Source organism: Fukomys damarensis, unplaced genomic scaffold (genome assembly GCF_012274545.1).
Source record: "Fukomys damarensis isolate Sample0158 unplaced genomic scaffold, DMR_v1.0_HiC HiC_scaffold_2, whole genome shotgun sequence".
NCBI classification, from domain to species: Eukaryota; Metazoa; Chordata; class Mammalia; order Rodentia; family Bathyergidae; genus Fukomys; species Fukomys damarensis.
Genome location: NW_022900914.1, coordinates 7,609,151 through 7,621,439, shown reverse-complemented (window position 1 = coordinate 7,621,439; position 12,289 = coordinate 7,609,151). Strand labels below are relative to the sequence as shown.

Here is a 12,289-nt window from a genome sequence, read left to right as displayed (position 1 = left end):
CTTCAGGGCTGCAATGTAGCTCAGTGGTACAATGTGGCTCTGGGTCCCAGCCCTAGCACCTCCCCCAAAAAGCTTCCAAACCTGTCCCCCTATTCTGAATCCTATTTTCAAGGAATTCATTTTTAGTACTTTTTTTTCTGAAAATACTTAATTGTCCTCAGATTACAAATTCTCTTATAGTTTGGTAAAATAACTATGTTTCCAAAGTCTAGATTAATGAGCTTACTTCTCAGTTGATTTTTACTTTCACACTACTTATCATCGTCACAGAAACAGAATGTGTCACAGTAGTGTACAAGCAGCTTGACCTTATTCTCCTCCCTCCCAGGCGGGCAGACACCAAGTACCCAGACAACTTGGCCATAAACTACTGCATGGCAACCTCTCGGGCTACACGAATCCAAAAGGAGATAGGGCAAGGGCTCAGCGGGCAGGAGACGAGCTCTGCAGTAGGACAAGGGGCACACGGGTTACGACAGCTGGATCCTGACCAGGCCCTTGTTACCCTTGGCCCCCGGTGACCCTTGGGTCCATAGGAGCTGTAAATAGAAGTGGGAACTGGTGAATCTTGTCCACCTGCTTCTATTTAAAGTTTGAAAAGGGCCGGGGATTCAGCTCAGCAGTTTGGTGGCCTGCCTTGACCCGAGTTCAATCCCTGGTACCCAAAAAATAAATAAATTAATTAATTAATTAATAAAAAATAATGTTTGAACAGTTCTCCAGGCACCAAGGAAAGAGGAAGGTGCCACTTAGGTTAGACAGCAGAAGCTATGCAGCACTCTTTCGGCAAAGTCAATATTATTAATTCAAACAACCAATCCTAAAGACCGCAGCTAGCATTCTGCTAGCTCTTAGGTTATAATACAATCTTAAAGTAACACTCTCCTAATGATCCCCTCAACTCCACCTTTTCCTACAGCCACTGGAAAATGGGCCTGGATTGCAACCTGACTAGAACAACGTAGGAGGAGTAAACTACTTCATGTCAATCACAGGAAAGATTTGCATATGGATGCAAACCTTCTAGAAAAAAAATTCACAGAAAATTATAGCTTTTGTTTTAGGAAAGCTAAGATGTATATTAAAAAAGAAAAAGAAAAGAAAAGAAACATTTAACATTTACTTTTAAAGTGCTCTTATAAGAGTAACTTTATTTTCAGAATACAAAAGTTGAAACTGTATCATAAACAGCTTGTTGGCGTTACGAACTTTGTAGAACTTTCACATGATGCATTTAGAAATGTGAAGGTGCAGGGGGACCCAAAATATTCCAGAAGGAGAACAAAAACCTCTTCATGTTCTTGATTCCTTCCAGCCCCTCAGCAACATATAGTTAGGGCCGGGGATTTAGCTCAGTCGCACCACACCTGTCTCGCAAGCGAAAAGTCCTGAGTTCAATCCCTGGTACCAAAAAAACAACATACAGCTGATTTCTGAGGACTGCAGTGCAAGGCTTCGGCAGTTTTACCACCCACTGACAGAAGAAACACGCACGGTCACACTCAGACGCCCCTTCCCCGGGCTCCCGGTGATCTTAGTCTCTCACCGCTACACTGAGCACAAACACAAGCACACACTCAAAATAAGACAACACATAGGGCTTTGGAGCCAGCCCTACCCAAACAATGCTTTTTTTGTTGTTGTTGTTTTGTACCGGGGATCGAACTCCGGCCCTTACGCTTGTGAGGCAGGCAGCAGAACCCAAACAATGACTTCTGACTGAAACAAAGCCGAAAGATGTGCTTGGCCTGTCTGCAGTGAAACGTGTCCCAGACGCTCAAAGGCCTGTCCTTATCTCAGGTGCCAACAATCACTGCTTGGAGCGGGGCCAACTGGGGTAAAAGCAGACGCCTGTGAAACACTTCTTTCAAAATCTGCCCATGTGTCACCCAGTCTATGGGAACAAATGAATAAGCAAGGCTAAGTCCAACTAGAAAGCCAAGATATGTTAGTTCTTTGAAAGATGCTGACATTTTAAACTAGTTATAAACTAGTCTGTCTGCCATTACTGCATAAGTAGCAGCAGTCACACACTGCTATAATCTCTATTTTTCTAAAACAAGACACTAACATTTCCTAAACCAACTCAAATAACTGATTTGATTTATAGTAAAACAGGAATATATACAAATAATATAAATTATTTGCTTTATAGTACAATTCTTTGAAATATTAAGTAATGCTTATTATATAGGCTGCAAAGTTACATTTTAAGACAAATGTAAGGTTAGCTATGGCGAGCCATTATGGTGAGCCTTGACACAGGCCTAGCCATGACTGAACTTTGAGTCACCTCGCTGGCACGGAGGTGCTCTCGCCCATAGCCACGGGCGAGTTCAGCTGGTAGCAGATGTAACCCATAATGGTCGTTATTGTTTCCCTCTGGAATGTGTGGGCGGTACCCTCGCTCCCTCGCTCCCGTGCAGCCCTCGCTCCCATGCAGCTGGAGAGTATAAAAGGGCGAGGTTCTATAATAAAGCAAGCAACTGAAGAAGAAAGGTGCCTCCCGTCTCTCTGTCCTCATCCTTTCAGGTTTAGGACCTGCTGGCAGGATCCTGACATCGCGGCTCGCGACAGTTAGCTAATGAATGTTAAGTGGGTATTTGTTTATTTTGTGGTACTGAGGTTTGAACCGAGGGCCTCACGTATGCTAGGCAAGCACTCTACCACTGAGCTACATCCCTAACTCTTCAATGGATTTTAATGGCTTTCAGAAAGTAAATTACAGGGCTGCTGGCGTAGCTCCATGGTAGGGCACTTCCCTAGAAACCTTAAGGCCCTAGGTTCACTCCCCAGCACTGCAAAATAAGAAGAAAAGTTAAAGCATATCAAAAACTAAATTCTACTAGCTGAAATTCAGACTGATTCTATTAATCCCTTTAAATAATGCAAAGGTTCTTTTACTCACCTCCCTGGCCACATTGCTTGTTTTCACTTCCTGAATAACTGTGCCGAAGGTGATATAATCAACAACTTCCTTTGGGATGTTGGTCCGATGCAACAAACCCCTGAAAGCAGAAATCCAAAGCAGGGAAATTTTCACACATTACTGAGGTGCCAGGGATCATACACAGACACCACACTTCTTTAAGAAGGTGAGCCTGGGAGGGTTGTGGGACTCCTCACCCACAACACAGGTCCTAGGCCAATCCCCAGCACTGCAAAAAATAAAATGTAAAAAGGTAAACATTGAATTTAAAGGGCAGAAGCTGTATCTTTTCTTTAATTTGATAAGCATTTGGCACCTAGCCAAAGAAGTGAATTAGTGATTTAAAAACTCAACATGTGATACTGAATACACTGGTAATGAGAAATCAGAAAGGAAGAATAAAATATTTAGAATAAGATAAAATAAACATAGTAATGTTAGCTAATGTTAGAAATTAAATTTTTCAGTAAAAAGACACATACAAAAATCAAAAAGATGAAGAAAAATGTTGGTAATGTTAAATTGAAATCTGAAATATCAACATAAACACATGATTAAAACTATGTGCATTTGTCCACATGTATGTTCTGCTCACAGGTAGAAACGAGATGCAGTAACACTTCAGTAGAAATGAGCACACCTTGAACCCAGACCTGGTCTCTAAATATCATCCCATGAAAGAGACAAGTGCTTCTTCCACCCCCACCACTGGGGATTAAACCCAGAGCCTTTCCACTGAGCCACAACCCCAGCCTATTTTCATTTGAGACAGGGCCTTGCCCAGGATGTGCTCAAACTTCTGATCCTCTTGCCCCTGGGAGTCCAGGCATGTATCACCGGTCCAGTGAGACAAGTGCTTTTAAACAAGTGACTGATACATCTGAAGCAAATACAAAGTAAATCTCAACATATCAAAAGCAGGAACATGGGTGCATATATGTGGCAAAATTCATCAATGAAGTCACTTAAAATCTGTGCCATTTTATCACAATCTATACCTCAAAAACAGTACTGTACTAAAAAACAAAGGGGCCATAAGGCCAACTTGATGGAGCGCCCACCAAAATGATGTGGGATAATCTGAGCTTCAAAAAGAGTAGAAAAAAGACAGACATTGCATTCGATCACGGTGGAGTTCTACTCTAATAAAGAAGGATGAACGCGAGTCAACTGTAGGACAATTGAAACTGCAACGGTAAGTGAAAGAAATCAGACACGCGAGCTTAAATATCACGAGTTCTCTTCTACAAAAAACCCAAGGTATAAATAAATTAAAGAGCAAAATCAAAGATAGATAATGGGAAAACAGGAGACAGATCTTTTGCAAATGGAAAGAAAACCTAGAGATGGAGGAGAGGAAAGAGAAAGATGCAGAACAAAAATTAAGATGTGTCATGTAAAGGTACAAGATCCCAATAATGAATGTAACTGTACTGTATACCTAAAATGTACCAATAAACTCAATGAGGAAAAAAAAAGAATTAAGATGTGTTGTGTGTATGCAGGAGCTCCCACAATGATCGCAATCATGTATCACAAATACGTACTAATAAGAACAAAAACGAAAAAAGAGTAATGGTTAAAGTTGATATAAATAAAAATTCTCATCAATTCAAAAAAAAGAAAGTTGATCTTTTCAGAAAAATACCAGTCAATAAATGTAGGAAGAAAAATCACAAATTTGTAATCTCTGATATAACCAATTCAGGCAAAAATTATGAATGGAAGCTAAAAACCACCTGATAAAAAGGTTGTTGAGAACAGTGTTCACAGAGTGGTCACCTGAGCATAGCCTGACCTCCACGGCCGAGCTGTTAGATTCAGCACCACATACATGCACCCCTCGATGTGACCAAGGAAGCATTCTCACCAAAGAACCATTTAACTTTAGCCTAGCAGCTCGCAGGCCTAACTTCCAGGTTACAGAAACTCGGGAGAGGAAAGTTAAATATCATCATGAGAAAACTTCCAGAATGGGACATTCTATAGTAGAGCAGGCCTGGACTTTTCAAAAAATCAATGTCATATGGAGGAGGAGAGAGGAAGAAAAAAAACGTTCCACGTCAAAAAAGAATAAAGAGACAAATCCCTTTGTAATACAAACCTGGATAAGGTCCAGGTTTGAAAATATTTTCTTTTTAAGAAAAGATACTCTTAGAACAATTCAGAGATCTGCATATGAACTTGATATGGGAAGTTACCATGGAATCATTACTGACATGATGATAGTAACAGCTGATGGTTAACAAAGAAGCTCCTTATTCTTCAGAGACACGAGGTGAAAGAAATACTTAGAGCTTATGTATCATGATGTCCGCAGTTTGCTATCAAAATGATCCAAGCCATAGAAAGAGCAAATTTGGCAAGACGGTAACAATTATTAAATTCAAGTGGACGGCATTTAGGTGTTCACCCCGTTATTTCAGTTTTACCATATGTTCGGCATTTTTTTAAAATAAAAAGTTGAAAATGTGCCTAGGAAGTAACACCATTATCACACGAGAACACGTGTGAAGACCCATCTGCCGCGTGCAAGGACTGAGTTTGACCCCTGAGCCACCAGAGAGCGGGTAAAGCCAGTTTGGGGGGAAGGTAATTTTCGATGTTTTCAGCTTAAGAGGGCTAAGAAAAGAGGGTAAATTTAGAGATTTGGGAGTCCTCTATTGAAAGTCCCATATTAAAAGGATGGGATTTTTAATGGAAAAAGTGCATATATAAAAATGTAAACTCTAAGAGCCAAAACTTGCAAAATTCCTTTAAAAGGTCAAAAAAGAAAAAGATCCAGTTTTCTAAAAAAAAAGAGAAGAAGCCACACACTGGTATAGCTACTCAGGAGGCTGAGGCAGAAGGATCACTTGGGCCTAGGAATTCAAGGCCATAATTCAAAAAAAGGAAATTTTCCAAAATAGGAGAGAGAGTTACTATAGAGCAGTGGGACTGGAAATGATTATGCAATTAGAGAGAGTAATGAGTGGGAATGAGAAGAGCAAGTCTGGCAGAAGAGAAGACAGAGAACAAGAGTTAGAAGGGCAGAAAGGTCATGCGAAGATCACCTCCCAGTAGGAAAGACCTGCGACACTAAGGCAAAGCATCATGGGAAAGTCAGTCAGATCGTGTCGGTCTAGTTATCTCCACCCTAAAAATAGCCACACATTTCACGACCCCCACAAAATGAATTCAACCATCTCACTCTCATTTAATCACGTCTCATTTTACGGTTTGCACGTAAATCTTCCGGTTTCTAGGCTAAGCTTCTTTCTAGAAAAACATCTACATAATCTGTTCAGTGCCCCTGACATGGTAATTAAGTTCCTAAGACAATCATCAAATACATGGACTGTGCGTAGCCTGCTGAATCTAGGACCAGGGCTTACTTATGATTACGAGCATGCCAGGACGCTGTTTGATAAGCCTGCAAAGTAAGATCACTGACATTCACGAGCTGCTCAAATTTGTGTGGCAACTATCGGTAAAAACGAAGAATAAACCAATCTTATATAAGCTATCTGGTATTTTTCTTACCATATAACAATCAATTATGTCCCAGATATGAAAACGCCACGGAGCACCTCAAGTCAAGTGTAAAAACTAAAGAAAGCTATCTTTAATGATAAAGAGCTAAAATAAATGTGCATTTACTTACAAAAGTGCTGCTCTGGCCAAGTCATGTGGCATCAGGTCTTTATATCTGGGGAAAGAAAACATAATTTTTTTTTTTTTTTTCAGTACTGGGGATTGAACTCGGGTCCTTGCGCTTTCAAGGCAGGCCACCGAACCGCTGAGCTAAATCCCCGGCAGAAAACATAATTTAAATCAAAAGCTTAGTACTTCAGGAAATTTTATTTCATTCTGCTTGAAATACCTGGATTGTAAGGCAGCCATCAATTAAAATGAAGATACAATGTAACTTTGCTATTGAGCATCCTTAAAAATCTGCAAACTCGAACACCTATGAAGCTTGCTAAGAGCCAGGCATGGTGGCACACACCTATAATCCCAGCCCTCAGGAGGCTGAGGCAGGACTCCTGCAAGTTCAAGACCAGCCTGGAATAGTGAGATCTTGTCTCCAAAAAATAAAAAATTAAAAAAAGCTTGTTAAGAATCTTAAAAAAAGAATGCCCTCTACAGTACTCTATTGTTAGGCTGAATGTGGTGGTGCTCGCTTGTAATCCCAGCCCTCAGGAGGCTGAGACAGGATTGCTTTGAGTTCGAGGTCAGCTTGGGCTACATAGTGAGTTCAAGGCCAGCCTGAACTACATAGTGAGACCCTGTCTCAAAAAAACAAAACAAAACAAAACCAAAAAACCAAAAAAAAGAGTATTATTGTTCAGCCTGACATATGCTAATGTTAAATTCTTTAAAACTAAATCGCACCTTTTGAAGGCTTTAAAACTTTTCTTAAAAGTATATCAGCAATTTATTTTATAGGGCCACAAAGGCTAGAAAGGGGATGCAATAGTACTTTTTAAGGAACTTTTTGCTTTGAAATAATTTGAGATTGATAAGAAAACTGAAAAGACAGAATTCCTCATATCCTTTTACTTTGTTCCTTCTGATGTTACTGGCTGACATAACAACTATGTACTTATTAAAACTAAACAATTAACAGTGGCATAATATTATTCACTACACCGCTAACTTTATTCAGATCTCCCCAGTTTGTCCACCAATGTCCTACTTCTGTTCCAAGGCCACTATGCTGCCAGGGAAACAGACCCCTTCTACACTGTTGGTGGAAGTATAAACTAGGCTAACCACTGGAGAATTCAGAATGGAAATTCCCCAAAAACTAAAATTAAAAATTCTACTCAATCTAGTTATTCCCTTTCTAGGTACCTCCCCACAGAGTTAAAGACATGATATTACAGTGACACATGCAAACCTATGTTTCTATTTCTAGAAGCACAATTCATAATAGTTAAATCTTGCAAGCAGTCTACATGTCTATCAACAGATGAATGAATAAAGATGATGTGCAGTTTGCACACAATGGAGTACTACTCTGCCATAAAGGAGGATGAATTTGACTCATCTGTAGGAAAATGGATTCACCTGGAGACCATAATGCTAAGTGAAATAAATCAAATTTAAATATCACAGTTTCTCTTGTAAGAGAAATACAAAGTATCAATAATATAAACAACAAAATAAAAGACAATAAAAACAGGGAGACAGATCTGCAAATGGCAAGGAGATCTAGAAATGGAGAGACAGGAAGGGAGAGGAGGGAAAAGGAATAAAAAAGGACTAGGTTGTGATACAGTATAACCAACTCCCCATGATAAATGTATCCACTACGTATATAGCAAATGTGTACTAAAAAAACTTTTTTTAAATAAAAGTGGTCTTCCTAGCCAAGAACTTTCTTCTCCAGATAGCACTTTCTCTTCCACCTTGTTGCTGCTCTACTCTTCAGATTATCTTACTGCTGTCGTGTCAGTAAAGGAGATTATAGTGAGAAACACTGTTAAAAGGGGCTACTATGCTTAAAACGACGGTGACTGAAGAAACTTTATCACCATTTACGCACAGCATTACTTTTACCAAAAAATACTTTCTAAGTTCTAAACCATCAGTTTAAAAATGAACTTGCTGGTTGCCTGTAACTATATGCACGCACACACGCACACACACACACACACAAACAGATATGTATCTTTCAAAACTGATGGCATATTATATACAATGTTCTACACCTTGGTTGTTTTGTTTTTGTTTTATTTATTCTGTTCCAAGACAGGGTCTTGCTATGTTGCCCAGGCTAGACTTGAACTCTGTGCTCAAGCGATCCTCCCAACTCAGCTTCCCAAGTAGCTGGGATTACAGGCCTGTGCCACTGTGCCCAGTTTACACCTTGCTTTAACGTACCTTCCAAGAGCTCAGATATTCCATATCACGGCATATTAGCACAAGCCTGCTGGTTCAAAATCCAAACATTAAAACAATCATAACAGCATAGAACTGACTGCTTGAACCTCAATACCAAAGCAGGGACAGACTGAACCTCACTTGGGGACAGAAGAGAAACAGAAAAGGCCAAGGCAAACAGCTCTTTGGTTCTGGATCACTCTAGTCCAGTATATTTGGGGTGGCGCTAAACCAGGGCCTGGACCCCTTGCCAATCCAAGTCTCCTGATTTCCAGGAGGCCAAAGCAGTGGCTCACAGGCCCCCAGAGCTCCCAAGACTCACATACACAGTGCGCCAACGTCTGAGGAGGCACAGGAACAGCGGCTTTGTCCCCAGAAAGGGCAGTTCTGTTGAAAGCAAACTATCCATACCTACACTGGCCTTTCACAATAGGCTGATTCAAGCAAAAACTACACTGGGCTTATTTATGAGAAAGGATAAAAAGCACATTTTGACATTACTTCATCACTGATTAATCTGTGTTAATATCATGGAGATACTACCCATGCATTAGCCCACTAATGGAATTATTACCTATTGGGTTTTACCATATTTACAAAGATCACTTTAGACAACACCTTCAAAGAAGATGATCATTTCATACTTACGAAGTGCCTGATAGCAAAAACGGAATCCGAACACCATCCACTACCACAATGTTCCTTAGATTGGGTTTGGCTAAGGTCTTCTTCGATTTGGTCTGGACAGCTTTAAGATAAAATTCAAAGAACTAGTAATTAAAATATATGATGTTACATGACCGTTTACATTTTTAAAGATAGACATTCTAAGGGCCAGGGATTTAGCTCAGAGGTGCTGCCACCTGCCTCATAAGTGCAAAGTCCTAAATTCAATCCCCAGTACTAAAAAAAAAAAAATTTCTAAGAATTATATCACTCAAGGTCAAGTTGCATTTGTCAATTACTAAACCATTTAAATACTTTATTAAAGACTAAAAAATTCAGAATTAGCTGGGTGTGGTGGCACACACCTGTAATCTCAGCACTCAGAAGGCTGAGGCAGGAGGATCGCCATGAGTTTGAGGCCAGCCTGGACTATGTAGTAAGTTCAATGCCAGACTGAACAGCATGATGAGACTTTGTCTCAAAAAAACAAACAATAATACAGAATTTACAAGTTTCTAAAAATGTTTAAAGTAAACAAAAATTATCTCCAATGATGAGGCTATCTATCGAAGCCATTAACAACACTGATCATTTTTGCCTTTATTTTTTTTTGGTACCAGGGATTGAAATCAGTACCTTGAGCTTGTGAGGCAAGCACAGCACCATTGAGCTAAGTCCCTGACCCTAAAACTGGTCATTTTTATCAAATGTTTGATAACCTATTGCATTAACAGTAACCACTTTTGCACATAAAACCTAGCTGTAAAAGTCACAATGGTTGACAGTGTTTGCTATTCAAACAGCTTGTTCGTACCTCCCCATGTAGAGAGAAAGGCCACCTGGCTGATGACCACTGCTATTCTACAAAAACCTATAATGCTTCCTGACTCTGAATGACTAAATAGTTTACCTAAATAGTTCTAAACTCAAAAGAGTAACTTTTCTTTAGTATTTTTAAACATTGAAGAATAAAATGTGAATACATGCATATGGTCCTAAAAAGTAAACAATACTAAAAAACTAAAATTCCCTCTTTATGCCTCCCCTACCATATTATTTCCTTTCCAAAGGTAACTACTGTCACTTTCAACTCCTTTCCAATACACGTGCACACACTTGGGTACTATGGGTACTTTTTTTCTGACTTATCATTATAGTTTGAAGACCTTTCTGTGTCAGTAATATCTAAATCTCTCATTTTCATGGTATTAATGTTGACATGTATCTATTATCATCACTACATTATCAGAGAGAGAAAATCCTACATTGTTGTGAATAAAATTTCACTGACCACTTTACCACAACCACCAGCGTCACAGAGAAGTATTTAAGGTAAATATCTACAACACACACAAAAGAAGAGGTAGTCAGAGCTATGAGTCTCGATAAAACAGGGTCCACAGAGTATTCTGGCAGATCTGATGGAGATGTATTGGTGAAGGGGATAAAAACAGCAAGTTGGGGGCCGAGGATTTAGCTCAGTGGCGTCACCACAGGCCTCACAAGTGCAAGGACCCAAGTTCGATCCCCGGTACCAAAAAAGGCAAGGAGGAAACAGAGGAGAATGGTGAACCCAAGCACACCAGGCTAATGGCAAGGTAAAGACAGCATCAACGTGACTGGAAAGGAAGGGACCAATACGAGATACGTGAAAAGGGAAGACGAGGCACCTTGGTGATAATCGACATAGAAAGAAAGAAAAACAGAAAACAAGATTATAAAGGAAGTTTAGAGACTAAGAAATTCAACCACTCTGTACAAAATGAGAACTAGCTGAAAGGGTGAGTTCATTCTCCAACTTGGTAACTTTGATGTGATGGACAGGCAACCAAGGGGATGTCTGGCAGACAGCGAGAGATGTAAAGCCAAAGCTCTGAAGTGAGGTGCAGGTCAGAAAATTGGGAGACATTTGAAGCTTAAAATGCAGAAGAGAAAGCTGGGACATATTTTCCAACAATACCTGCTCACTCAGTCTCCTCTAAAGGAAGTTTTGCTGCTTATAATTCTTGCCAAAAGAACAGCCTCAGATGACCGTGTCTAAGCCCCTATCGAAAGCTGACCGCATTCAGGGTGGGCATAATGGCATCACCAACAATCAGTCTATAGAGTGACTGCCCAGTGTGTTGTGTTGTCCATTTTGTGTTGCTGTAACAGAATACCCAAGGCTGAGTACTTTTAAGTAAAGAGGTTTTTTTTTGGTTCACAAGTATGGTGTCTGGAGGGTCCAAAATACAAGGTGCTGATAAAGGTCCAAGAAACAAAATGGGAGCATGCTGAGGAGGCCAACCACACGGAGTGGCCTCCCATGAAAAAACCCACTCTTCATGTCTTCCAAAGTTGATGATCTCTCAATGATCTAATTACCTCTGATCACTCAGGATCACTAGGGACCAAGTTCCAGCCCTGAACCCTAGAAGACACATTCAAACTACAGCAACCAGTTACAGGCATGACCTGCTGGCCAGGATCTAAAGCAGCGTGGAAAGAAATGCTAACTAGTAGGAGCTGAGAAAGATAGCATAAGGAAAGACTTCAGAAAGCTGGAATCATTTGTAAATTGCAAGATAGCAAAATCGATGAATGTACAAAGAAGCCAGCAAGAATAAAGAATGATATACAGAGAGAAGCAGAAAGGCCAGGGAAGGGACATTTCCATGGTACGTAAGAGAAAACAGGCCGGTGTGGTAGTGTGCCTGTAATCCCAGCACTTGGGAGGCTGGGGCAGGAGGATCACTGCAAGTTTGGGGCCAGCCTCAGCTACAAAGTGAGTTCAAGGACAGCCTGAACTGCATAGCGAGACCCTATCTCAAAAAAAAAAAAAAAAAA

General features: G+C 40.2%; 1 protein-coding gene across 2 annotated transcripts in view; it reads right to left on the bottom strand.

The window, feature by feature from the left end:
• Hadhb (hydroxyacyl-CoA dehydrogenase trifunctional multienzyme complex subunit beta) overlaps window positions 1–12,289 on the bottom strand; it is a 37,435-nt gene that overhangs the window by 13,423 nt on the left and 11,723 nt on the right. For both annotated transcript variants that reach the window (XM_010604833.3, XM_010604834.3), the window contains exons 4-6: window positions 9,446–9,545; window positions 6,573–6,617; window positions 2,909–3,008 (exon numbers count right to left, since the gene is read on the bottom strand). In XM_010604833.3, the coding sequence (XP_010603135.1) occupies window positions 2,909–3,008; window positions 6,573–6,617; window positions 9,446–9,545 (245 nt within the window). The remainder of the gene's footprint in view (window positions 1–2,908; window positions 3,009–6,572; window positions 6,618–9,445; window positions 9,546–12,289) is intronic.